Source organism: Oncorhynchus gorbuscha, linkage group LG01, assembly GCF_021184085.1.
Source record: "Oncorhynchus gorbuscha isolate QuinsamMale2020 ecotype Even-year linkage group LG01, OgorEven_v1.0, whole genome shotgun sequence".
Classification (NCBI taxonomy): Eukaryota; Metazoa; Chordata; class Actinopteri; order Salmoniformes; family Salmonidae; genus Oncorhynchus; species Oncorhynchus gorbuscha.
The window spans coordinates 18384862-18412130 of record NC_060173.1 but is presented as its reverse complement, the minus strand read 5'-3'; the positions used below and the strand labels follow the sequence as shown (position 1 = coordinate 18412130).

At 40.9% G+C, this 27269-nt stretch overlaps 2 protein-coding genes across 7 annotated transcripts; one reads left to right on the top strand and one right to left on the bottom strand.

The window, feature by feature from the left end:
• The first annotated feature begins 37 nt into the window (after nt 1–37).
• On the top strand, nt 38–27033 carry LOC124034042 (coiled-coil domain-containing protein 73-like). Of its 5 annotated transcripts, XM_046346761.1 has the most exons (21): nt 9352–9481; nt 9664–9739; nt 12236–12331; nt 12430–12567; nt 14007–14078; nt 14273–14344; nt 14910–14945; nt 15167–15241; nt 15725–15763; nt 16216–16351; nt 17291–17370; nt 17717–17842; nt 17956–18015; nt 18284–18388; nt 19098–19208; nt 21064–21204; nt 21364–21547; nt 21712–23310; nt 23480–23607; nt 26420–26514; nt 26572–27033. In XM_046346761.1, the coding sequence occupies exons 3-21, from the start codon at nt 12293–12295 to the stop codon at nt 26771–26773; spliced, it is 3438 nt and encodes a 1145-aa protein (XP_046202717.1). In that variant the 5' UTR covers nt 9352–9481; nt 9664–9739; nt 12236–12292; the 3' UTR covers nt 26774–27033. The 5 variants fall into 5 exon arrangements, with proteins under 5 accessions (XP_046202708.1, XP_046202717.1, XP_046202725.1 ...); XM_046346769.1 differs by having other exon boundaries at nt 12511–12567; nt 26420–27033; XM_046346744.1 differs by having other exon boundaries at nt 26420–27033.
• On the bottom strand, nt 4617–8148 carry LOC124034068 (DEP domain-containing protein 7-like). 2 transcript variants are annotated; one of them, XM_046346791.1, is made up of 9 exons: nt 8035–8148; nt 7379–7799; nt 7163–7281; nt 6824–7010; nt 6407–6669; nt 6128–6270; nt 5753–5878; nt 5041–5116; nt 4617–4950 (listed from the first exon to the last, which is right to left on the bottom strand). In XM_046346791.1, exons 1-9 carry the CDS (start codon nt 8099–8101, stop codon nt 4736–4738), a joined length of 1617 nt encoding a protein of 538 aa, XP_046202747.1. In that variant the 5' UTR covers nt 8102–8148; the 3' UTR covers nt 4617–4735. The 2 variants fall into 2 exon arrangements, with proteins under 2 accessions (XP_046202747.1, XP_046202753.1); XM_046346797.1 differs by lacking the exon at nt 5041–5116.
• Nucleotides 27034–27269: the final 236 nt, after the last annotated feature.

The following is a 27269-nucleotide window of genomic DNA, read 5'->3' as shown; positions in this document are numbered from 1 at the left end:
TGCTTGCCCTGGCGTGACATTTTGATAACGTAAATCCCACTCGGACAAGGTGACCTTTATCAATATATTCGCCTGTATTTACCCTCCAAAAACGAAATGCTAATTAGCTGCTAAAGTGGCTATCATGAAGTACAAAAAATGCCGTGATGATCTTACTGAGACTGCCGAATCGAGGCAAAGGTAAGAATCTCTGGATTAACTATGATAGCTAAATGTAGAAATTCATAAATTGGAAAATGTATTTACAATTCTTTGAACTGTCTTCTGCAAGTTTTAAATTGACACAATACCTGTTAGCAAATGTGTCAGCTAGCGATGACATGCAGGGATTTATAGTTTTGCATGATGTCTACTTTGATGCTAATTAGCATTTTCGAATCAGAGTAAATAGAGCAAGTCACCTTGTCCTAGAGAGATTTACACAGTTATCAAAATGTCACACCAGGGCAAGCCTACACAACACAGATCTTACTTTAAGAGTTTCTATGAAAGGTGGAGAAAAAAAATTGGAACCATTTCCCTGTTTGACCGCTAGGTTTTATGGTATTTATGACTCATACTGTGGTGCTCTAGCCTTGCTTCCATTGCTCCAAGAGTCCCTAATGCAGTGTTTCCCAAACTCCGTACTTGGGACCGCAATTTGTGCACGTTTTGGTTTTTGCCCTAGCACGACACATCTGATTCAAATAAGCAACTATTCATTAAGCTTTAATTATTTGAATCAAAATTTTCCTAACGGTAAAAAAAAGCCTGGGGTTACAAAATAGAGTAAATTCTCCAACAAAGGACAAATAATTAAAGCTTAATGAATAGTTGCTTATTTGAATCAGTATATATATATTTAGGTTTTATATACGTATTGGTTTTATACATAGTATTTAATTCCTCTAAATATATATTTTTTTTTTACCATTCTCACCTTCAAATTCACAAAAAGGCAGTGAATTAAATTCAGCAAAGGCTTGACAACCAACACCAAATCCAATTTTATTGGTCACATACACATACACGCAGATGTTAATGCGAGTGTAGCGAAATGCTACACTCGCATTAAATGCTTGTGCTTCTAGTTCCGACCGTGCAGTAATATCTAACAATTTCACAACAACTACCTTATACACACAAGTGTAAAGGAATGAATAAGAATATATGGAAGAGCGATGGCCGAACGGCATAGGCAAGATGGAGTAGATGGTATACAGTATTTACATATGAGATGAGTAATGTAGGGTATGTAAACATTATATACAGTGGCATTGTGTAAAATGACTAGTGATACATTTATTGCATCCCATTTTTAATTTTTAAAGTGACTAGAGATTTGAGTCAGTATGTTGGCAGCAGCCACTCAATGTTAGTGATGGCTGTTTAACAGTCTAATGGCCTTGAGATAGAAGCTGTTCTTCAGTCTCGGTCCCAACTTTGATGCACCTGTACTGACCTCGCCTTCTGGACAGTAGCGGGGGGAGCAGGCAGTGGCTCAGGGTGGTTGTTCTCCTTGATGATCTTTTTGGCCTTCCTGTGACATCGGGTGGTGTAGGTGTCCTGGAGGGCAGGTAGTTTACCCCTGGTGATGCGTTGTGCAGACCTCACTACCCTCTGGAGAGCCTTACGGTTGTGGGCGGAGAAGTTGCTGTACCAGGCGGTGATACAGCCCAACAGGATCCTCTCGATTGTGCATCTGTAAAAGTTTGTGAGTGTTTTTGGTGACAAGCCAAATTTCTTCAGCCTCCTGATGTTGAAGAGGCGCTGTTGCGCCTTCTTCACCATGCTGTCTGTGTGGGTGGACCATTTCAGTTTGTCCGTGATGTGTATGCCGAGGAACTTAAAACTTTCCACCTTCTCCACTACTGTCCCGTCGATGTGGATAGGGGGGTGCTACCTCTGTTGTTTCCTGAAGTCCACAATCATCTCCTTTGTTTTGTTTACATTGAGTGTGAGGTTATTTTCCTGACACCACACTCCAAGGGCCCTCACCTCCTCCCTGTAGGCCGCCTCGTTGTTGTTGGTAATCAAGCCTACCACTCTAGTGTCGTCTGCAAACTTGATGATTGAGTTGGAGGCGTGCATGGCCACACAGTCATGAGTGAACAGGGAGTACAGGAGGGGGCTGAGAACGCACCCTTGTGGGGCCCCAGTGTTGAGGATCAGCATGGTGGAGATGTTGTTTCCTACCCTCACCACCTGGAGGCGGCCCGTCAGAAAGTCTAGGACCCAGTTGCACAGGGCGGGTCAAGACCCAGGGTCTCGAGCTTAATAACAAGTTTGGAGGGTACTATGGTGTTAAATGCTGAGCTGGAATCGATGCACAGCATTATTACATAGGTATTCCTCTTGTACAGATGGGTTAGGGCAGTGTGCAGTGTGATTGCGTTGTCTGTGGACCTATTGGGGCAGTAAGCTAATTTTACATAAATGTAAAAGCAAAAAATATTCTCAGGATTGAAGTGCTTAATGCTGGGTGCTGAACATCGCTTTATTGATATGTGATTACAGCATCACACATTACACTAAATACAGCAACTCGCCCAAGCCTCCCCATTTCTCCTTCACCCAAATCCAGACAGCTGATGTTCTGAAAGAGCTGCAAAATCTGGACCCCTACAAATCTGCCGGGCTAGACAATATGGACCCTCTCTTTCTAAAATGATCTGCCGAAATTGTTGCAACCACTATTACTAGCCTGTTCAACCTCTCTTTCGTATCTGCTGCTACAGACTGCTACAGACCTATATCTATCCTACCCTGCCTTTCTAAGGTCTTCGAAAGCCAAGTTAACAAACAGATCACCGACCATTTCGAATCCCACCGCACCTTCTCCGCTATGCAATCTGGTTTCAGAGCTGGTCATGGGTGCATCTCAGCCACACTCAAGATCCTAAACGAAATCATAACCGCCATCGATAAGAGACGTTACTGTGCAGCCGTATTCATCAACCTAGCCAAGGCTTTCGATTCTGTCAATCACCACATCCTTTTCGGCAGACTCAACAGCCTTGGTTTCTCAAATGATTGCCTCACCTGGTTCACCAACTACTTCTCTGATAGAGTTCACTGTGTAAAATCGGAGGGCCTGTTATCTGGACCTCTGGATGTCTCTATGGGAGTGCCACAGGGTTCAATTCTCAGGCCGACTCTCTTCTCTGTATACATCAATGATGTCGCTCTTGCTGCTGGTGATTCTCTAATCCACCTCTACGCATACGACACCATTCTGTATACCTCTGGCCCTTCTTTGGACACTGTGTTAAGTAACCAGACGAGCTTCAATGCCATATAACTCTCCTTCCGTGGCCTCCAACTGCTTTTAAATGCAAGTAAAACTAAATGCATGCTCTTCAACCGATCGCTGCCCGCACCTGCCTGCCCATCCAGCATCACTACTCTGGACAACTACAAATCCCTAGGTGTCTGGTTAGACTGTAAACTCTCCTTCCAGACGCACATTAAGCATCTCCAATCCAAAATTAAATCTAGAATCGGCTTCCTATTTCGCAAGAAAGTGTCCTTCACTTATGCTGCCAAACATACCCTTGTAAAACTATTCTACCGATCCTTGACTTCAGCGATGTCATTAACAAAAATAGCCTCCAACACTCTACTCAGCATACTGGATGAAGTCTATTACAGTGCCATCCGTTTTGTCACCAAAGTCCCATATACTACCCACCACCCCAACCTGTATGCTCTCGTTGGCTGGCCCTCACTACATATTCGTCGCCAAACCCATTGGCTACAGGTCATCATTTTCTAGGTAAAGCCCTGTCTTATCTCAGCTCACTGGTCACCATAGCAACACCCACCTATAGCACGCGCTCCAGCAGGTATATTGCGCTGGTCATCCCCAAAGCCAACACTTACATTGGCCGCCTTTCCTTCCAGTTCTCTGCTGCCAATGACTGAAACAAATTGCAAAAATCTCTGAAGCTGGAGCCATATCTCCTTCACTAACTTTAAGCATCAGCTGTCAGAGCAGCTTACCGATCACTGTACATCCAACTTCCTCATCCCCATATTATTTATCCTCTTGCACCCAAATAGCTCTACTTTCACATCTGCACATCTCACACCAGTGTTGATTCTTAATTGTAATCATTTTGCCTCACCTCCCTACATTTGCACACTTTGTACATAGATTTGTGTTGACATTTGTTTATCCCATGTGTAACTTGTCACACTGTTGAGTCATCTTGGCCAGGTAACAGTTGTAAATGAGAATTTGTTCTCAACTGGCCTACCTGGTTAAAAAAAAGTTATGATTTAGGGTAGGGACGTCCCAAGGATCCCTGATAGCACTAACCGGTGAAGATGGTCACTCTTAATGTGATTTTAAACCCAACCATAACCACACTGCCAACCTTATGCATTACCCTCACTAAATTAAGACCAGAAATACAATACTACTTTGGTAAGTGGAAACGGGTGAACATGGCGTTTTACGGCATCGACTGTGGCCAAAATGACGAACTTCAGAAACTCGCAACATCAGTTCCAATGTCTGTATTGCCTTTTGGATACTGGGAAATGGAGCTCATCTTTCTATGAGTTTAAGTCAAAATGTTCAATAAGTTCTCAGATGACAATTTCATTATTTATGATTATGACAGTGTGAAATGTACCATGGTGTCCATTGATTAAGACTTTATTTAAATTTAATTCAGAATCACATGCATACAAAGTGACCTAGGCATGTACAAACATGTACGAAGTGATCTTTTGACAACATTGACAATGGCTACACACTGACAGCAGACACAGAATCTCCAAAATACTGAACAAATATTTCTGGGTGGCCTTGGTAAAATTGCCTGAGGAGCCGTTTCCTCTCTTTGGCAGAGTGCTTTGGGTCTTCATTAATATTCCTCAGTAACACCAACAGCGCTTCTTGTGTTGTTCTTTGAGTACAGTCAGAATAAGCCTTTGTTGAGACTTGCTGACAGAACATGGACCCTAAGGACAATGGAGAGAACAAAATGTAAGTGATGTATTTGAGGCAGTCAGCACTCTTCCACAAAGACTACTACTAGATAGATATTTTACCCGTCACATCTGGTTGTTCCCCTTGCACAACTCTGGCAAGTTTGTCACTGACCAGCTTGTGCAAAGATCCTGGTATCTGAGACAGAAATGTTTCAAACCAGCCATATATCAAACTTGATGTAATGATTGCATGCTCATATGGCTTTCACAACATAGTGGTAATAAGAATACATGAGTTATTTGTACACGCAGTGTGAATCCACTTTTTACAATATTTGACCCCCTTTTTCTCCAATTCCATAGTATCCAATTATTCGTAGTTACCATCTTGTCTCATCGCTACAACTCCCGTACGGGCTCGGGAGAGATGAAGGTCGAAAGTCACGCATCAAGCCGCACTGCTTCTTAGCACACCGTGCACCTGGCGACCTTGGTTAGCATGCACTGCACCCGGCCCACCACAGGAGTTCTAGTGCGCGATGAGACAAAGATAACCCTACTGTCCAAACCCTCCCTAACCCAGGCGACGCTAGGCCAATTGTGCGTCGCCCCGCGGACCCCCCAGCTGCGACAGAGCCTGGGCGCGAACCCAGAGTCTCTGGTGGCACAGCTAGCGCTAAGACCACTGTGCCACCTGGGAGACAAATCCAGCACCTTTCTAATATTGAGCTGCGTGTACACAATGTAAAGAGCAATGTTTTCTACACTCAGTATATATAGCTTTAAGGAAACGAATAAATCAGTCACTGCTCTGTCAACAAGTCAAGAATACCTTAAAAATGTAATGGCGGTTGTCCAGCATAAACAGCACCAGGAGGTCCACTTTCTCTTTGGCTAAAGATTTGCTGTGGATGATGGCTCTGGAAAAAGCCATCTTCACAACCATTTTGTTCTCAATCTGAAAATGAGACCATACAAGTTGTTCCAACATTATGCACAATTTGATTCTGGTTAATCAAGATCTGGCAGGAAGTGTAGCAGTTAAGAGCATTGGGTCAGTAACCGAAAGTCCACGTTTAAATCCCAGAGCAGTGTGAAAATCTTGAGCAAGGCACTCAACCCTAATTGCGCCTGTAAACTCCTCTGGATAAAATAAATTAATAAGAACGCTGACTCCATACAGAAATAACTATCCCATGGGCTTCACCTCTTTGTCCAGCTTGATTTCCAGCGGGTCTGCAGCCATAGCCATGAAGCTCAACAATGTGCGCAGTTCCTCCCGCTTACGAGGGTGCAGAAGCTTCAAACACAACTGCAGTGCCTCAAGAGCTTTATAAAACTTTGCATTCACTGCAAAAAAGAAGCACAAGTTAATGCAGCCCTACAAATTTCTTATGATAGACCTGGAAACAAAAAAAATGTTAAAAGAATAAAAAGTGCCAATCATGACCCAAGTAATATGAAGTGGCCATAGCTCTGGTCTCACCTAGTAATTCGGTAACCCCAGTGTAGATGTCGGACATGTGGTTGGCGAGCAGGGGTGAGCGGTCAGACTGGCCATAGTATTTCACCAATGTTTCATACAGCAGAAGTTTGCACTGCTGGGTGCCTGAGCCTGAACAACAGGGCTGACCCTGGCCGACACCCACCACGTCTGGACACCTGGGCAGATCACGGCTCACCTCCACCACCTGCTGGTCAGGCAGGAACTCCAGACAGTCCAATGCTGCTGTAAGCCAATCATCCTCCCTTCAACAGAATAAAATAATCATGTGCCACTGAAACTTATGTCACTCACCACCAGGAATATTATACTCCGTGGGCCTACATGAGATGAGCTTCATTCATGTTAAAAATATCCATCTTAGCTATTCAAGTAAGACCAATAAGTCACACTACATACTGTGAGTCCTTGAAGGCCCTCAGGATCTCACGGTCCAGGTAGTTGCTGGTGTAAATCAAGTCTGGGTCCCTCTGTGCCATGCGACGGGGAGAGGTCTCTCCACCTTCTAACAGATTGTCCAACATAGGGAGCTCTACCAGCTGTAGCAGTCTCAGCATCGTTTCCTCACGCAACACTTCATCAACCACTACAGAGTAAAGGAATGGACTGTCAACTACAGTTCAATACTAGTCCTGGGGACTGAGATACAGCACATTTGAGTTTTTGCCCAACACCAGCACCTCTGATGTAGTTAAATCAGATCATACAGACTTTACACTATCATAGTAGATGACTTACGGGTCTGTGGTAATGGAGAATCAATGTGTGCTTTGCTTGGACTCAGACTTCCCAGGACAGTTTCCAACAGTTGGTTGGATCTCAGAGGTGTACCATGTGAATAGAGTTGCTCCTCTTGCCTACAACATTTGAAAGCAAAGTTAAAGACTACATCCAATTAATATTTCATATTGATTTGTCTCAAATAAAAGAGATAGAATCTAAACAAATAACCACCTGCAAGAAGCACTGCAAAAGGTGCTTTGAATACCAGGAGAAAGGACTCCTTTTTCAAGTTCATCCATAGAAGGCATTTGTGTGTTCAGAAACCTGTAGAGGTAACCATTGCTGTCCTGGAAAACTTCTTGCCTCTTATCTTTGCCAAAGACCTTTGCTCCAACTGTCTCAAACACCTTACAGTCCAGGAGGGCCTGACAAACACGCACTACCTTGTCCCGTGAGATGTCAGCACCTTCAAAGAACTTGTTCTGGACTATATGGGCCAACACCACAGACACTGCATCTGACCCCAGAAAGCAGTCATTATGTGACTTCAGGTGAAAGCGCCTTCGCTTCACCTTTACTGACATTTTGAGGTTGGCAATGATGCTGCTCCACATAGGAGAGGCCTGGAATGACTTATGGACCATGCCATGACCTGTAACACAAAATAAGTGAGAAAAGAAACTAGTTATAGCAGCCAGTGCTTGATAAACAGTGTTGGTAGACCACTCAATGCCTTCAAGGACAATAAGACGGGAAAGTCAAATGTACCAACAAATCCATGGGAGTCATTGGTTTGATTGTCATGGTCGTCATAAAAATATGACGACCATGTAGGCTAATGATTCGTGCATACGTCTACAGCCATCAATAAAGGTCAAAGTTTGTACCTGGAGAACGCAGACACAACTTTCCCGACAAATTCAGCGCGGCAGCTCTCTCCTTTACTGTGGCCATTCTTCAATTGGTAAGGATGGTGGTGACGTAATGAAGAAGAAAAAAAACGTTCTGTCCAAAACGTTACCCTTTTATTCATTCCTCAGGTGAGCAAGGGAAACCTTAATTAGCTGTTAAAGACGCAGTAGAATAATAAGTAGAATAGTATACGAACGCAGTAGGCATTATCCCTGCTGATTACATCAATTGAACTTGAACAATAGAACGAATGTAACAAAAATGTTGGCTACTCATTTCGATTTAAAATAGTGGTATGTAGTGAATAATAGAACTAACCAACATGGATTGTTTTGTCAAAGAGCTCGCTTTTACATTTTTGGTGTCTTCTACTCCAAGGACTACACTAATACAGCGTAAAGGACACTTTGGAACAATTACACAATTGAACACTAGATGGCAGCCAGAGCAAATAAACGCTCGTTCCGTTTATGTAAAGTAATTTGTATTTATAATCTATTGGCCAGTCAGTTTAAAAACAATATGTCAGGTTTCTGCATCTTGTTTTGTATTCCCATTGTGATTGGTTCCTGAGCCCATAGGAGGACCACTTGAAATGTTATGTTTTACGTTATTAAATAAGCACTTTCATAAACGTCCACTGTCCTCTAAGAGTTGCTGCATTTCCTCTTAACTTCAGTCTATTGCATTCACCTTGGTTTGAGAGCGAGGTAGCGGCAGCGTTCCCTTCCCTTTACAAAGGTAGAATGATGTGGACAGGTCTAGCCACACAGTGTGTATGGAATGCACTGTCACCCACCAGTCGACATATTGGGTTGCAGCTACCATACTTGGTTGGCTAGGGTCGTCACTAGTTACCACAGCCACAAAGTTATATTCCCCGCCTATCTCTACAAATGATCTTAAAATGTGATTAAAACCTTACCCTTACCACACGGATAACATTATGCCTTACCCTAAATTAAAACCAAAATAAAAATGTTGTGTTAATGAATTGTAACGATATAGCCAAATTTTACTTTGTGGTTGTGGTAACTAATTGAAACCGTTGACTATGGTAGCCAGATATTTATATATAATTATGAGATACTAATATACATGCCCTAACAATGGAAGTCGTTGTCCCAAAGGTGGGAAGCTTAGCTCCAATAATAAGCCCATAGAAACTCATTGGCTTTATTTTGGACATATTTTGTCGAGGGTGAAACCTCTCGCTTTCGCCTCTTCCTCTCTGGGTAGGCCTATATGTTGCTCAGTCAGTCTTCACTTCTCAACGACTTGTTATAGATATGCTGCTGTGCATGTGTCAGACCAGCGCCAAATTCAGTCCAGTTTTTCCTCGCGATATGAAAGTGTGTTCTGTGCACCCGCCTCTCCCCTGGCTTTGCGCGAGCTATGCTATGAATTTACCCAACATGTCAGGTAGCTAGTCCTACTACACATTACCTTTGTTACTGGCCATGTTTTTTCATAAATGTAGCTCAACAAACAACACTGTCATTAGATATACTTTGAAACTTGCTAGAATATTTATTTAAGTCGCTTATTGTGTATTCTAAAAAGTGTGCCTGTTTCTTCACATCTAACGTTACAACGGCAACCAGCTGAAAATGGTAAATCACCATGCTATAGCTAGCCAGCTGACGTTAGCTTGCTGGTAGTGGCAGAGGGGATCTAGCGGTAAGTCGATAAGTCGATAACAGTGAATTGTTCTGGTCCTTAGGACTTGAAGACACGTTGAGGGAAAGCGATTTACAGGTAGCCCAGAATTGAGTTGACCACAAACCAGGCAGGGTGTATTCATTAGTCGGATTCCGCTACAAAACGTGTTGTAATGTTGCAAAACGTTTTGCAAAGGAAAACGTTAACTTCAAACGTTCAATGTCATGCAACGAAAACGAGGTTCTATTGGACAAATTCAAGTAGGCCCCTCCCCTTGTTGTTCCATTTGGTTCCTACTCTGAACTCTTTCCGTGACAGAACGTTTTCCAACAGATTCAGACTAATGAATAGGGGCTCCCGGGTGGCACAGCAAGTGTAAGGCATTGCATCTCAGTGGTAGCGTTACTACAAACCCTGGTTCGATTCCAGGCTGTATCACAACTGGCTGTGATTGGGAGTCCCATAGGGCGGTGCACAATTGGCCCAGCGTCGTCCGGGTTATGAGAGGGCTGGGATGTCCTTGTCCCATCGCGCTCTAGTGACTCCTTGTGGCGCTCTTGACTTCGGTCGCCAGCTGTACAGTGTTTCCTTAGACACATTGGTGCGGCTGTCTTCCAGGTTAATGCGAGCAGTGTGTCAAAAAGCAGTGCGGTTGGTGGGGTCGTGTTTCAGAGGATGCATGGCTCTCGACCTTCGCCTCTCCCGAGTCCATACGGGAGTTGCAGCAATGGGACAAGACTGTAACTACCAATTGGATATCACAAAAAAAGGGTAAAAGTACTCCAAAAATAATAATATTGCATTTTCGGTACAAAACGGAAAACTGAAAAAGTAGGGAGAAATCAAACAAATATAAAACTAGATTGATCACGTGGAGAGCAGATGATGCTTAATGTTTATATTCAAAGAGATAGGCATTGAGGAATTCAGAGAGATGTACAGGACACAATTAAATGAATTAATTTGATATTCCAGATCTAACACTGTTCCTTTATAGAGTAAGTGTTGAGAGTATTTTCAGTCCATTTCTCAGAAGACTTAGCTATCTTAGATTGTTTTAAAGTACTGAATCATATTTGGAACACAATAAAACTATGCAGAAACAGACTGGCACACTTTTTTAAATGTTAGATATCAATATATTGACAGAAAAAAATATATGATAAAAGACTATAGTTAAAAGTGTGTTACTGCTTGGCTGATGCAAAAGCCGCCACCCACCAAGGGTGTTACTGTATCGTTTTATTTAACCTTTATTTCAACATGGAGTCATATGTGAGGTACCTTAGTCGTCATATCCTGCATGTTCCTGTCATGTAGTTCCTAAAGCTTTTAAATTCACCCCATAAATTAATCATAATAATGAAAGTAATAGGCCTATTTTATTTTATTTGCACAGTATTTTGTGTGGTGTGAATCTATAATGCTTCTTCACATAAGGCCCGGGGGGGTGTGGTATATGGCCAATATACCATGGCTAAGGGCTGTTATGCATGACGCAACGCGGAGTGCCTGGATACAGCCCTTAGCCGTGGTATATTGACCATATACCACAAACCCCAGAGGTGCCTTATTGCTATTATAAACTGGTTGCCAACTTAATTAAAGCAGTAAAAATACATGTTTTGTCATACCCACGGTATATGATCTGAAATACCACGGCTGTCACCCAATCAGCATTCAGGGCACAAACCACCCAGTTTATAATCTCTAACAATGTTATTGAGTTCAGTAACCACCTCATGTCATTTTTTAATTGTAGTATATGAGCCCTAAATACTTTGCTGTAGCTGATCTTAAAGAATTTAAGTCAGAGTAGCATTCACGATAGATGACATTGTGATTAAATACGTATTATCCTCACCTCAGGGCTTTGATTATGGCAGTGTTTTTTTCTCAGTGCATTACAGAACAATAGTCATATAACTCACAAAAGGTCATACAGACTTCATGTTGCTGATGGGAATTATCCCGTTATGTGGATGGTGTCCTTTTAATTTTGCTTTTCATGGTTTATAGAATTGTTTAATATCTGCTCAAGTGAATCAGTGGAGAGGCAAATAAAGACATTGGCCCCCCAGGTCACAATGTCATTTATGATAGTAGCAAATTCTAACGGGATCATTTAATCCCTGCACATGATTGAGTACGGTGCAGGTTAAATGGAGAAAATACTCTTCTATTAAATCGTCGGCAGTGGAGACCTACTTAAAAAGTCAGTCATGATGAGGACACAGGGGGCCATCTACACAGGTCATATTAAATAACTTATATAATTTAGAAGCTGAATGACAGGGCAATTTGTCCATTTAGTGTTATGGCTCTGACCCCTATTAGACTCTCAGGACTGCTTAATTTCTACCTTGATGTGTTGAAGAACTACTACCAAATCACTGCACTGTATCCCCTGCAATGCTGTTTACTTAGTGACTGAATGTTTTAATGCTGTAGGCCTATACCAAATATACTTTGTTGTACACACTTATCATTCAATATTTATTTTTTACTTTACAGAAGTTATCAGGGTGTTAAAGAGTCCCAACAAAACCTTCTCCTGACCTGAACATCTTGATGGATGTCAGTGCAGACTCAGGGAAACGCCCCACCACGGTAAGCTAGGGTTACTGCAGAAATACATACAATATGATAGAATGCATATGTCTAAGCTTGTTTGCATAACTTACAGTAAAACTTATTGTTCTCTTTAGACTGGAGGACACGACTTTGAAAAGGAGCTGTCGTTATCATATACCCCTCACGAGACAGACAGTGGTATCATTTCCTTACAGGTTTTGGAGTTTAAAACAATTCTTCATGAAGCAGTGGAAGAACTACATATTCACAGGGTACTTTGATTTATACATATCCTTCAAATATCTCTTGATATTATAGTAACATAAAGACAGATAATAGCTTTGTACATTCTCTGAAATTGTTACAGGAATTACAACATAAAACAAAATCGTTATATTTTCAGGAATGTCTCCACAATAACAACTTCCTCTTCATCCCATTGTTTACCAGGAAGAGCTCAGACACTTACGTCTCTATTTGGTCAAGTCATGAGGAACTGGGGAGTGTAATTTCGTAGGAGGTATATTATGAGTTTTCAGAGGAAGCTCACAGCCCTTTTTGGCCATCTGGACACAAGCCAGCTGTAGTTGCACATCTGAACGGGGTCATGCAAGCAAAGACCTGGTGAATTCATGTCTTTGCTTGTAAAAAGGGTACCCTGGAGCAAGCACTTTAAACCTGACACTGGACATGTTTAAAGGTTATAAGAGGAAAATAAACCATTTGCTCTCACATTTTATTGTTATTACCATGTTTCTGGGACAAAAACATTTAATCAATATGATCCTCAGGCATGCCGTTAAAGTAACACTTTGTAGTTCTTGCGTTTATTGGTGAGATGTTAAAAGCATAGCTTGTCATGTCAGACTATCTTACGCCGGTCAAATTTGTTTTCATATACATTGTGAAGATGCAATAGTGGCAAATACTTCTAACTACATCAATTTCAAATTATAATAAGTTAAAGTTTGGGCATCTCATTGATCTGCCTGCATTCCGACTCCAGGCGTAATCTAGATTGTTTTATGCCTTGACTATGAAGAGAATTAATGAAAACCAATTGCAGGCATTTATCTGATTTTAGAATACTGTGTTGTGAATTTTCATATAATAGGGCGAGTCACATACTGTGTTCAGTTTGCATATGGGATAGGCCTGATATGTACAGTGTGTTGTGGCTCAGGCCTTATTTGATCTGCTGTTGCCTCTTCTGATTTACTTAGATAACCAAGTTTAATAGCCTATTTACTGCCCCCCCCCTATCAAATCAGTATTCCTCTGCAAACTAACAGCTTTATCTTGTGTGCACTTTTTGAGTATGCCATGCTGGTAGCATAGTTTAATGGGAACTTATAAATAAACTCCATGAGCCAACTCCCACAACCATATAAAAAGTCCCTAGATCTAGGAAAGCAATTGACTTTTACCTGCCTTCCAGGGCTGAGGGAGGATAAGGATGGCTTTGCACTAATATCACCACTCTAATGTACCGCTACTTTCCCAACGATATTGGGGTGAACTACTGAAACTCAATTCAAAGTTGAGCCTCCCTCTGAATGTATTCTGTGGACCATGTAAAACTCCACCTTTAAGAAAAATATATTGGTATTTTTCATGATATTACAATAATGCTAAGAATACTGTACTACTACTGTGACATCTGTGAGATTTACTATGTATTTCTAATATTTGTATTGTCTTTTTGCTTCAGGAGGCTGAAACTCGGTATGAAGAGCAGATTAGTAAACTTGTGTTGGAGAAGCAGGAATTAGAATGGCAGAAGGTACCTAGTTAGACAAGTTGTCTCCTAATTGGGCTAGTTAAATGAGACAGCTGCAAATATTTGACTGATACATTACTCATTATTGTCAGTGTGCTTGCGTAAGCTAGCTAAGTAAAAATAACAATGATTTAATTATTTATCAGTTCACCTCTTGAATTATTATCTGAGTTAATGTAATGCCTTCTTTTTTGTAGGAATCCCTTCAACATCAAATTGACAACATGGCAAATCAACATACAGAGTCTCTTGCCAATGTTAAAAAACAGGTGATTTTCTCAGCGTCATTGTCATTGGGTGCAGCAAAATCATATAATATGTTGCTTCAGTGCTCTTTTCCTTCTGTGTAAGGGCAAGTAGAACGGGCACATACGATCAACCTTTACAATGACGAATGTGCATAAAGATGGAGGAATTCAGAATCAACATCATTGTTTTAGCACTGCCCACAGTTTTTAAACTACTGCACGCAACATTTTTCAATGTGCCAGTAAATCAGCGCAATTAACTTTTCAGTTTTTTTTTCAAATTGCCGCCATCTTGGAGCTTGTATTGGGATCATGTATACTGTGCTAAGGACGATACTAACAAAAAGTAATGGAGAGCAACGTACAATAGTGCAAATTAAGGATTTGTGGTAAGTACATAGGGGCCGCCATCTTTATGCACCTTCTTCATTGATGTTGGTGGATCTGGTGAACTAAAAACAATGTAACCAGCTTTAATTTGTGTTAAAATGATGTCTAACTTCGCTTTATAGTTTGGTGACATTTGTTTCTGATGTCATGATCATAATCATTTTGCAATCTGTTAAATTTTTTCCCCTGAATTAAGTTTCAGTCCAAAATCAGAGGGGTCGAAGGTGAAAGGGTATGATACTCTTTAATTATTTTATTGATACTCATTTTTTTAATGACATTTTTCACAACATACTATGTCACTAAAGGTCATTGTTTCATATTGTTTTGCTCGAATGCAGTAATTCAGTGATGCAAAAATGACCGAGTTTAGTTTAGACTTAACAAATACAATCTATTCTATTTATTCTAATAAACTAAACAATTGTATTCTGTGGCAATGTTCCGTTGTAGGGAAAGCACCAGCTGACAGCCGAGTTAAAGGACAAGGAGATCAACAGTCTGAAGGAGGAACTGAAATTGTTCCAGGTAACGTTTCTAGGAAACACTCACACCCAGAGGGAGCAGGACAGCTATCCATTCCCCCCTGTTCGTCCCATTTGGAGGCTTTGAACTTTGGGAAGCGCTATCCCACCACTGATGTTCTGAGTTGGGGTGTAGTTGGGGTGTGTGTGGAATAGACTCTGGTGAGACAGCTACGGTGTATTATGGCAGTCGTCATGCATTTACAACCTAACCCTGCGATTGGGCAATAACGTCTCTTTGATATTTTATTTTGTAGTATTATAATGGACTTGGTTATATTATGGCATAATTATGTTGACTTTGTTTTATGTCATATCTTAAACCATTTTAATTCGAGTTACATTTTTAAGAGTTTGTGTTTATTGAATGTTATGTGCACATGCGTGAGGCTGTGGTTATACTATAACATTTCCCTGAAAGTCTGCACCATAGTTGTCATGATATCTTGATGAAAAACATAACTGTCTTTTTACTACTGTTTTACAGTTGTTCAAGTACAGTTTGGAGAAGAAATTAAGCGAGCTGGTAAGGATTCCAATTACAGAAATTGTTGACGTGGGAGTGGGTGGAATTAAAGAGGAGGATGAGGAGAGGGAATGGCTCATCAGGAGTAACGGATAGGGAGTGTATGACACTTGAACCCCCAGTGCAGCCGAGAAAATATCACTATTAAAATATTTTATAACTGAGCCTCGCTCTGTTTAACCTTCCAGTGGCTAAGAAAAAATGTGTCTTGATACAGACAATCAAACAACAATGACAGCGATGAACAATAAAAGGCTCTCAGGCATGTGTCAAGTTGACTCCTTATCTCTAGGAGGGGAGCCGGCGGCCAAGATGTTAAACAAAGGTCCTCTCAGCCCAAAGTGACAGCAAACTCTTTCCCAGTGTCCTCCTCCTTTGTGGTAGCTGACTGAGGAAAATCATACCAATCCTGACCATTCTACTGACAGAACCTACTGTACTGCTTATTACAGGAGAAGAAGCTGCAGCTGCAGACCCAGACCAAAGACAGCCACCTGAAACAACTGGGGGAGGTGGAGAAGAGGTTTGGGGCTCTCTCCAGACAGTGTGCCATGGTCAAGCAGGCCCACGAGAAGCTGGAGCAAAATGGTATGACCGCCACAGCCATGCCCACTAGCACATTTAGACAGAGTATTTTATGTAACACTTAAGTTGCTCTTATACCTGTGCAGAGCAACTTAAAGGTGTAAAATATTTTTGGGCGACCTGACAAAATCCACATAGAAATGTGAGTTATTGATCTGTCATTCGGATTGAAAGCAAGTCTAAGAAGCAGTAGATCTGTTCTATGTGTGCTATTTCTATGCTTCTTGTTTTTAAGTTTCATTTTTGTGTCGTGTCGTTTACCTTTAGTTTTGTACACCAGCTTCAAACAGCTGAAAATACAATATTTTGGTTTATGGAAAAGATACTTCACAGCGATTTAGATGGCACAATGTTTCTCCACACTATACTTGCTTGTTTTGTCACATAAACTGAATTTAGGCAAACTATTAGCATTTTAGTGACCAGGAAATGGCGGTGCGTTTTCTGGATAGTGTAAAGTGTTAGTTACCATGTGTTTTCAAATCAAGACTTTCCCCAAGACTAACAGATATTACCAGTACGGTGGTGGCCTTTTTTAATCTGAGAAACCTCAACGTGTTTTGTTATTATGACGTCTGATAACAGTGGCAGGCCATACGTTATCAGGTAGCCATAGCCATTCTTGTCTGACATTTAACCAGTAACTCTGTTGTACTTATATTGCCCTGTTTTTTTAAACATGTTAATCTTTTGCCCCTAAACCATAGTATCACTATTTATGTAAAGTGGTGATACAGTTACGGTGGGGCCAACAGCTGCTGTTCATTTAAAGGAGATAGGAAACATTTGTCTGCCTTGTGGAGTTAGTCTGGAAATTGTTACTTTTCCATGTGGCGTAAAGAAAATAGCTACACATAAATCCCAGAAATATTTCATTATTTAGTTAATGAATTAATTTAGTTCAGCAAGCTTCCATTTGTGGACTCTTGATCCCTCTTACAGTTGAAGATGCCATGAGACTCAATAAGAAACTAACTTCTGTCAATAGAAAACAAGAATCCACAATCATCTCCTTAAAACAGGTGAGACATGATTTAAAATGTTACATCATCATTGAATACAGATTGCTGTGTGGAGGGTAAGATTAGGGAGAGCAGGCAGTACCTGGAGGTGTAACTCAAATATTTCCCTGCCTCGGAGATCAAAGAAGACCATATATAATTGCTGTGCCGTATCTCTGGAATAGACATGCAGAGCATGCACAGTGATCTCTTAAGTAGCAGAGACTGAAGGTTACACATATTTTACCATGACATAGTTTTGTTACTGTTCCGACTTATGGATGTGGATCTGAGTTTTGGGCTTGATAACCATGTTAGTATCCCACTTTGAAAGTTAAGGCACTCATATGTTACTTTCTTCGTCAAGGAAGTGGAGGAACTTAATAACAAGCTTATTAAGGCCAAAGTGACATCTGTGGGTAGATCTGAAGAGAACTGCAACCTCACAGTCAAAGAGCAAAACATACAGCAACTCCAACACAGGCTGCATGTGGTAAAATTTATTTTTTTGAGATATATTAATTGTTATCTTAATTTACTTGTATATCAAGACAACATTAATCAAATGTTAATAATTCAATAGGTTTTTATTTTTGTATTTTTCAGGAAACTGAAATTAATAAAAAACTCAGAGATGAGCATACAACTGAAAGAAATGGAAAAAAGGTCAGAATCAATTCCCCCTCACCCTACATAGCATAGTATAAAACATATTCAACCCTTTTCCCCCAATTACCCCATAATGATATTGGTTGCTCGATGGGGTGAAAATGTTAAAAGGTTACATTTGATGATTTTGGGGTAAGTGTGTCCGTATAAAATAAAGGTGGTTGGCTTGTGGGCGTTGGGAGAGGGGGATTTCCACGCAGGGCAGGCAAGCGGTTGTGCTGTATGTCATTAACACAGCCCCCACCCCCTTTGTGTGTGTGTTCAGGAGGTGATGAACTGCCTACAGCTTGCCCAGCAGCTTCTGCTGACACAGACTCAGGCTGTGAGCCGAGTGGAGCTGGAGCTTCAAGCACAGCGAGAGGAGTACCAGGTCAGGACTTTGAGCAATTATTAGTCTCCTAGTTTCTAACAAACAAACTAAGCTAAAGAAAAGGATGCATTTATCTTTTTTGATGATTAAAAATCAATTGTTTAGTTTATATATTCATAATATGAATGTTATTCTGCTCTATAACAACTTATAGCATGTTTTAATACACCCATGACTTATAAGGGAATTGAAAGACAAAAAGTGTATGATACATTTTCTGAAAATATAACAATTTGAAAGGTTTGGTTTAAGTGAACAGATTTTACATGGTTAAATACAAAACGGTAAAATAAAACACTTCCTCTTGGTCACAGAACAAAGGTTTCTTATATAATTTAAATGATTACGGAGTGAAGTTCTACAAGGACAGAAATAAATGTAAATGTAAATAAATGATGGTGCTCACAACACATAAAGGTGATGGAGTACATTGTATATCACACTTTACACAATAGAACACACAAAGTGCAACTGGATGATATGTGTTTATTGTGTTTATTCTGCCTTTAAAGACGCTTGTCTTTTACTCACCTCTCTTCCCCGTTTTAATTCACCGTCATTCATTTATTAAAATCATTATTAACATGACACAACCCAACTGATTTGTATTAGCTTCTCTGTGTGTTTAAAACCCTCTGTCCAGGTTAAATAAACACATAAAAATGTATTATTGCATTAAAAATCTCTCGGGTGATGAATTTTATTGCAGGCCCTTAAAAGAGAACATGAAGTGATCCAAGAGAAGATCCAGGAAAAAGAAGACCGATTCACTCATCTGCTGGAGGAGTACAGACATTCTAGAATGATCTGGGAAAATGAGGTATCACTGAATATTGTCAAATACGGTTGAAAATATGTTGTTGTGATGTACTGGACACGTTTATTTAATGGAGAAAGGTTCTCTTGTGATGTAAAACTAAACTAGGCATGCTATATTTATGTGTTTTTATTTCATGTAAAGTTGAAGTCGGAAGTTTACATACACTTAGGTTGGAGTCATTAAAACTTGTTTTTCAACCACTCCACGCATTTCTTGTTAACCAACTATAGTTTTGTCAAGTCGGTCAGGACATCTACTTTGTGCATGACACAAGTAATCTTTCCAACAATTGTTTACAGATAGATTATTTCACTTATAATTCACTGTATCACAATTCCAGTGGGTCAGAAGTTTACATACACTAAGTTGACTGTGCCTTCAAACAGCTTGGAAAATTCCAGAAAATTATGTCATGGCTTTAGAAGCTTCTGACAGGATAATTGACATATTTTGAGTCAATTGGAGGTGTACCTGTGGATGTATTTCAAGGCCTACCTTCAAACTCAGTGCCTCTGCTTGACATCATGGGAAAATCAAAAGAAATCAGCCAAGACCTCAGAAAAAAAATTGTAGACCTCCACAAGTCTGGTTCATCCTTCAGAGCAATTTCCAAATGCCTGACGGTACCAGGTTAATCTGTACGAATAATAGTAAGCAAGTAAAAACACCATGGGACCACGCAGCCGTCATACCGCTCAGGAAGGAGATGCGTTCTGTCTCCTAGAGATGAATGTACTTTGGTGCAAAAAGTGCTAATCAATCCCAGAACATCAGCAAAGGACCTTGTGAAGATCCTGGAGGAAACATGTACAAAAGTATCTATATCCACAGTAAAACGAGTCACATATCGACAAAACCTGAAAGGCTGCTCAGCAAGGAAGAAGCCACTACTCTTAAAACCACCATAAAAAGGCAGACTACGGTTTGCAACTGCACATGGGGACATAGATCGTACATTTTGGAGAAATGTCCTCTGGTCTGATGAAACAAAAATTGAACTGTTTGGCCATAATGACCATCATTATGTTTGGAGGAAAAGGGGGAGGCTTGGAAGCTGAAGAACACCATCCCAACCGTGAAGCACGGGGGTGGCAGCATCGTGTTGTGGGGGTGCTTTGCTGCAGGAGGGACTGGTGGACTTCACAAAATAGATGGCATCATTATGTAGGAAAATTATGTGGATATATTGAAGCAACATCTCAAGACATCGGTCAGGAAGTTAAAGCTTGGTCGCAAATGAGTATTACAAATGGACAATGACCCCAAGCATACTTCCAAAGTTGTGGCAAAATGGCTTAAAGACAACAAAGTCAAGATATTGGAGTGGCCGTCACAAAGCCCTGACCTCAATCCCATAGATTGTAACTGAAAAAGCGTGTGCGAGCAAGGAGACCTACAAACCTGACTCGGTTACACCAGCTCCGCCAGGAGGAATGGGCCAAAATTCACCCAACTTATTGTGGAAGGTTACCCGAAACGTTTGACCCAAGTGAAACAATTTAGAGGCAATGCTACCAAATACTAATTGAGTGTATGTAATCTTCTGACCCACTGGGAATGTGATGAAAGAAATAAAAGCTGAAATAAATCATTCTCTGCTATAATTCTGACATTTCACATTATTAAAATAAAGTGGTGATCCTAACTGACCTAAAACTGAATTTTTACTGGAGAGCTCAGGAATTGTGAAAAACTGAGTTTAAATGTATTTGGCTTAAGTGTATGTAAACTTCTGACATCAACTGTAGCTATCTAAACACATGGAATGAGTTTGACACATTCTTAACGCCATGAAAAACTAAAACAGCCCTTTACTAAGTGTTACATTACTTTTGAATTGCATGTGCTTTAACAGAAACTGACATTACAAGAGAGGATCCAGTCAGAGCACCAAGACCTGACATCTGTAAAGGAGGCTTATAGCCACCTTCATGAGCAACACACAGAACTATCATCCCGGGCTATACTGCAAGCAGAACACATACAGGGACTAGAGGTGAGACGGCAACATTTCCCAAATCAAAATAGGAGCTATATATGCTGATATACAATGCTGATTAATAACAGAAAGACCTATGTTTAATTGCAGTATTTCAGCCTCACACCGTGAATAACTCAATAACACTATGTTGTCTGTTTTGATTCACCGATACAGAGTGGGATGAAGGACTATGTTAAAGACAATGAGAATCCAATGGTTGAAAACAGAGATCAATCCGCTAGGGATGAATATGTCTCAAAGGACGTTTTTAGAGTAGACACAGTTGTAGTGGATGAAGTGGCTCAAACAGCGGAAAGTGAATCTACACAGGAGAATGTAGATGTTACAGATGTGTCAGGTAATGTAGTGATCCACTTCAATTGCATGATAGATTTCCATTGTTTTAAAATTAATTGCAGATTTAATTGTGATATTGATGTAGGTGCAATGAATGAACATCAATAATACATTTTTGGGAAATGTATTATTGATGTTGCTTGACTATGTGATTTACCTACACAGACCAAAGCAGGGAAGTCGGTCCTTCCCGTTGTTCGGAGACTGTGATTGATGCCTCCCTACAGACAGCCCACTGTAAGGTTATCGATAGTGTACAGGCCACCCATGGTTCCAATCCAGATTGGTCCACAGACGTAGAGGGAGGTGGAAAGAGCTGTCAGGGTGAAGACAAGCCTAGCTCAGTGCTCCAGCCACCAGCAGGAAGTCTGAAGGGGTTGGCTTCGCTCCAGTCTGGATCTGCAGACGGTCTGACCACGGTCACAGACGTGGTCCATGTGCTGAGTATTTGCGGAATAGGAGAAGGTCAGGCAACTGACTCAAACAACAAACGCAGCTCCAGTGATTTCAATTATCCATTCTGCAGTTTGATTAATAATGTCTGCTCGTCCAGCAACACCCATCTGAGCGACAAAGGTGACTCTATGAGTGGGCTATCTGGCTTTGAGAACAGTTCTGTTTATGATGCGCTAAACAGTGACCCAGTGGCTGGAGGAACAAGGGATGGAGAGCAAGAACAGAGTGTGTATACACCAGAGATGACAACCAGCCAGACATTTAATAAACACAGAGGCAGACAGAAAAGCACATCATCATTTCAGGACATTGACCCAGTCCAAGCTGTGACCCCATTGGCAGTCTCACAGTCAGATCCATGCAACTTTCTCCTTCAGAAGGTCATTGAAATCCATGAAATAAGATGTCACACGCCAGAGGCCAATGAGGTCAACATCCTTTCAGAGTCACCTAGCAGCTCATTACCAGCCTCAGCCCAACAACACAGCAACACACACATTGAGAATCCGACAGAACAAGAGACAATCGGCACATCTTGTCTTCCATCACAGCCCCTGAACCTGCCACAGCAAATCAATCCCCATGGTGTTGTTGCACAGGACTGTGCTCAGTCTGACTGTAATATTGGAACCAAGGAGCCTGAGGACAAGCATAAACAACCAGCTAGAGACTGTGTGCCAGTAACTGAGGATGCACTCTATCCTAATTGTCAGGAAACCTTACCAGAGAGTGGAGATCTCAATGTGAGCCCTGATGCTGGAACCCATGGAGATCCTGAACAACCTTCTTCAGATGTTAGTGTGGACGTTGACGGACCTGTTGGATCACAGTCCCAACCATGTCCAGTGGCTATGGACTCACCACAGTCTGAGAGGGTTCATGAAGGCCACTGCTGTAACCCTACAGTGGAGGAGAAGTTGAGACCACAACATGCCAATGACAAAGATATTGAAGTTAAGCACAACAACCCAGCGACCTCCAAACCCCCAAGCGATGAGACGGATCTCTCCCCCAAAAGCAATCATTCAAAACAATCTTGCCTGCTGAAAACTGAGGAGAAGACATCTGAAACCATTGACTATTCATTTCTAGCAAGCAACAAAAGATATCGATCATCATTTGAGTTAATTTCAGAGAAGAGGGACATACATTCCAGGAACATGCACAGCATCGTAATTAGTCAAACAACCCCGACATGCCAGATATCCCCAGTGTCTGACCTGAAAACTAAACTGTCCTCTGGATTCCAAGAGCCTCCTTCTCCATTCACAATACCCATTTTTCTAAAGGGCAAGCAAAACACCAGAGGTGAGTGAGGCAATCATTTAGAGTACTCTAGTGTAAAGATTGTGGTATTTTCAAATAATCTTTCTTGTTTTGTGGCTTCATGATTGCCTCCCTGAGATCGGCATACCTGCATTTTTATAAAATGTATCAGATTGGCTTGAGTATATCTTCCATTCCCTCTGTCATTTAGATCCATCAATGATGACTAGGTCTGCAGACTCGCACAACCCTCCCAGCCTCCTGACGTCCCACAAGAGAGATCATCAAGGGGAATGGAACACCATTAGAGAGACCTTTTATGAAATGTCAGCAGAAAAAGTGAGTTGATATACAGTATCTAAGGAGCAGGGGGGAAAACCCTAGTGAGCTAAACTCGCAGCTATGCAGAGCAATGAAGTTAAAAAGTGTGCTTCAAATTTATTTCCATTTCCAAAAACGTTTCAGCAAGGGTAGAATGAGGTTGATAGTCTCAGTGTATTCATCACATAGAGCAGGATTGTCGAACAAATGTTTCCCCGGAGGCGGCATTCGTTCTTCAGCAACCGTCGGAGGGCCGCACTGAAATGTTTTTATATTTCCTTCCCTTCAAAAATGACAAAGAATAGTCCTCTATCCATAATTTTATGAATTTGCGATGCTCCCTGACTGTTTAGTGATTATTAGTGAGCTGGACAGTCAATAAACTCTATGAATATAGGTCCATAATCATGTCTACACAGTTTAGATTTTAAAGTATACTGAACAAAAATATAAACGGAACATGTAAAGTGTTGGTCCCATGTTTCATGAGCTGAAATCAAAGATCCCAGAAATGTTCCATATGCACAAAAATCTTATTTCTCAAAAATGTTGTGTACAATTTTTTTTACATCTCTTTTAGTAAGAATTTATCATTTTCCAAAATAATCCATCCACCTGACAGGTGCACTCTGTGCTGGAGACAATAAAAGGCCACTCTAAAATGTGCAGTTTTGTCACACTTTGCCACAGATGTCTCAAGTTTTGAGGGAGCGTGCAATTGGCATGCTGACTGCAGGGATGTCCACCAGAGCCGTTGCCAGATAATTTAATGTTAATTTCTCTACCATAAGTCGCCTCCATCGTCCTTCTAGAAAATTTGGCAGTATGTCCAACCGGCCTCACAACCGCAGCCCACTTGTAATCATGCCACCTCAAGACCTCCACATCAGGCTTCTTCACTTGCTTGATTCATCTGAGGGGGGAAGGGGTGCTGGGGAGTATTTCTGTCTGTAATAAAGCCCCTTTGTGGGGAAAAACAAATTCTGATTGGCTGGGCCTGGCTCCCCAGTGGGTGGACCTGGTTTCCAAGTGGGTAGTCATATGTCCTCCCAGACCCACCCATGGCTGAGCCCATGCCCAGTCATGTGAAACCCATAAATAATTTATTTCCATTGAATGATTTCCTTATATGAACTATAACTCATTTAAAATCTTAGAAATTATTGCATGAAGCTTTTATATTTCTGTATATTGAGTTTGCCCCCCCCAAAAAAAAAGTATACTTTTAAAAATCTGTATTACTCTAAACCATCTGCGGGCCGTATGTTTGACACCTTATCTCGACTCTGAAGGAATAGATTGGTAGACGGGATCAACCATGCTTGGGAATGTCTGCGATGTTGAATCAACTCTTCCTCGTATGTTTATAGGGAACCCTCAGGCATATCTGTGGCAGAAAACAGTTCAAACTATTGCAGATCGTTTCCTGTAAAACTTTATTTTTATTTTGTATCCAAGCCTCTGAGTTGAGGTTCACAGAGATGCTTCTGTTGAGGGGTGGGTTGTTCAACATGTAAAACTGACATAGCTAGATAGAGAATGGATTGGCTGTGGGAATAGGCTACCTAATGATACTTTGCTACTTCTCCTCACTCACTCACTTACTCTCTCATCACAATCATTGCATCGTGTCAGTCTGCTGTTTATCAGAGCCAGGTGCTGTAAATTGAGAGGAAAATAACCAAACATGTCTAATGTAAAATGGGAAAGAACCTCAATACAGTAAGGGGACAATTGCAACAAATTTGATCAATTATTTAAGGCCAGATGGCTCGTAACATTGTATTATAAACAAGGCACAAAGGTGAAAGATAGCAGCAGTGGAATAGTATAGGGCAAGGGTGTTTTTAACCTGGGGTACTGCAAGGGATCCGCAAAAATATATATAAAAAATAATAAACTAGCAACAACAGAATAAACACATTTTGAATTACATACCTACAGTAGAAAAGAGGAGAATATCTTATTTCTAATGATGTCAACTTCATTTCTCAACTCCTAAATTGAGTAAATTGCACTCACGAGCTAATTACACTCACTGGAGTATCTGACAACTTTTAAAAAGCACCCATAAGTACCAGTTGTGATAAGTGCCGTTGACTGCTGGTAAGCTTGCTTGACTATTCAATCCGTATCGTGGAAGTACCTTTACATTTCTATTGTGCAACAGATTGAATACAGATTGAATAGAACCCTTAATACATTTTTGCTACGTCCGTCGTTAGATGAATGAGACCAAAGCCTGGTGTGGAAAGTGTTCATGATATTTTATTACTGAACTCCGACAAAACAACAAAATACAAAACCGAACGTAAAGTTCTGCAGGGCTGTACAGCGACTATGCAAAAACAAGATCCCACAATCTAAGGTGGGAAAACAGGCTGCCTAAGTATGATCCCCAATCAGAGACAACGATAGACAGCTGCCTTTTATTGGGAACCATACCCGGCCAACACAGAAATAGAAAAACTAGAATTCCCACCCAAATCACACCCAACCTAACCAAATAGAGAAATAAAAAGGCTCTCTAAGGTCAGGGCGTGACAGTTTTTGCCAACACATGGCTAGCTTTTGTTTAACCAGCTGAACAGCTGCTATTAGCGAAAATGTGTTTGAAGTTACCTTTTTATCTAATATGCTATGTAAGATGTCAAAATAATGGAAGACTATCTACCAAATCAATTCATTTTAAAATGTTGATTACTTCTCCTTACCATTCACCTGATTATAAGATTTTTTTCATTTATTTTGCTAGCATATGAGAAGGTCACTGGTTTGCCTGTACATTTTCACAGTGATGAACTGTAGGCTATTGTGTTAATTTCTGCAGGAAAGCAGAGATCACATCCCAGTCAGCTCTGCTTTGCCCATCATCACAACCCCTTCCTCTATGGGCAGCAGCAGGTTGTGGCAGGACTACCCCAGGACCGTTTCCTCTCCATGTCTCTCCAACAGCAGCAGGTTGTGGCAGGACCTCTCCAGGACCGTCTCCTCTCCTTGTCACCCCAGCTTCTGCAGAGGGACTGCTTCTGAGGCTTTCCCACCCAGCTCACAGGACGACGAAGAGTCACAGCAATCCAACATCAGAGCCCAGATTGCTAAAATAGAGCCGTTCCTGTGCTCCGCGAGGTTGAGACTCCCAAAGAAACGCAAAATGGATTCAAGTGAAACTATGCCGTTGTAAAGAAGTACTAGAGTTGATTTCATTAAGTTATTGATCATTACATTAAGTTCACACTATCAAACTTGTTCAAACTGTCATATTCTGTTATTAAGATTTGAAAACACTTAAGGCAAGAAGGCATTGTTAAATGATTTTAAGTGGTTTCTTGTATGTATTTATTATTGGGTCTATTTATGGATTTCACCATATTTATTTATGAATCCATGCTGTTTGTTATTGACCTACAGTTCTGTATATTAAAAGTAGCCAACTGTTCAGTACCTGGCTTGTTTTAGCTCTATTGTCATACACTTGAAGTATGTTTGAAAGGATAGTCAGCAGTATACGTTGTAATACGACGCACTGAAACAGAAAAACAAAGGTAGCAAGAAAATTGCTTTGCCTAATTGTTTACAAGCTAATTAACTCTTAATTGCTCTACAACCAATCTGGCAGTGCCTCGGGGAATTTAATGAAGGAAACGCCACTTGTTTACAGCAGTAGCACTAACACTGGG

Excerpts from the sequence above, each read along its gene's own strand:
- LOC124034068 (XM_046346791.1), bottom strand. The coding sequence starts at position 8,101 with ATGGCCACAGTAAAGGAGAGAGCTGCCGCGCTGAATTTGTCGGGAAAG. Across the intron at positions 7,011-7,162 it reads TTCTCCATTACCACAGACCC|TGGTTGATGAAGTGTTGCGT; the intron begins GTAAGTCATCTA and ends TTTACTCTGTAG. Across the intron at positions 5,117-5,752 it reads ACCGCCATTACATTTTTAAG|ATACCAGGATCTTTGCACAA; the intron begins GTATTCTTGACT and ends TTTCTGTCTCAG.
- LOC124034042 (XM_046346752.1), top strand. The coding sequence starts at position 12,293 with ATGGATGTCAGTGCAGACTCAGGGAAACGCCCCACCACG. Across the intron at positions 12,332-12,429 it reads CAGGGAAACGCCCCACCACG|ACTGGAGGACACGACTTTGA; the intron begins GTAAGCTAGGGT and ends TGTTCTCTTTAG. Across the intron at positions 23,311-23,479 it reads GGGCAAGCAAAACACCAGAG|ATCCATCAATGATGACTAGG; the intron begins GTGAGTGAGGCA and ends TCTGTCATTTAG.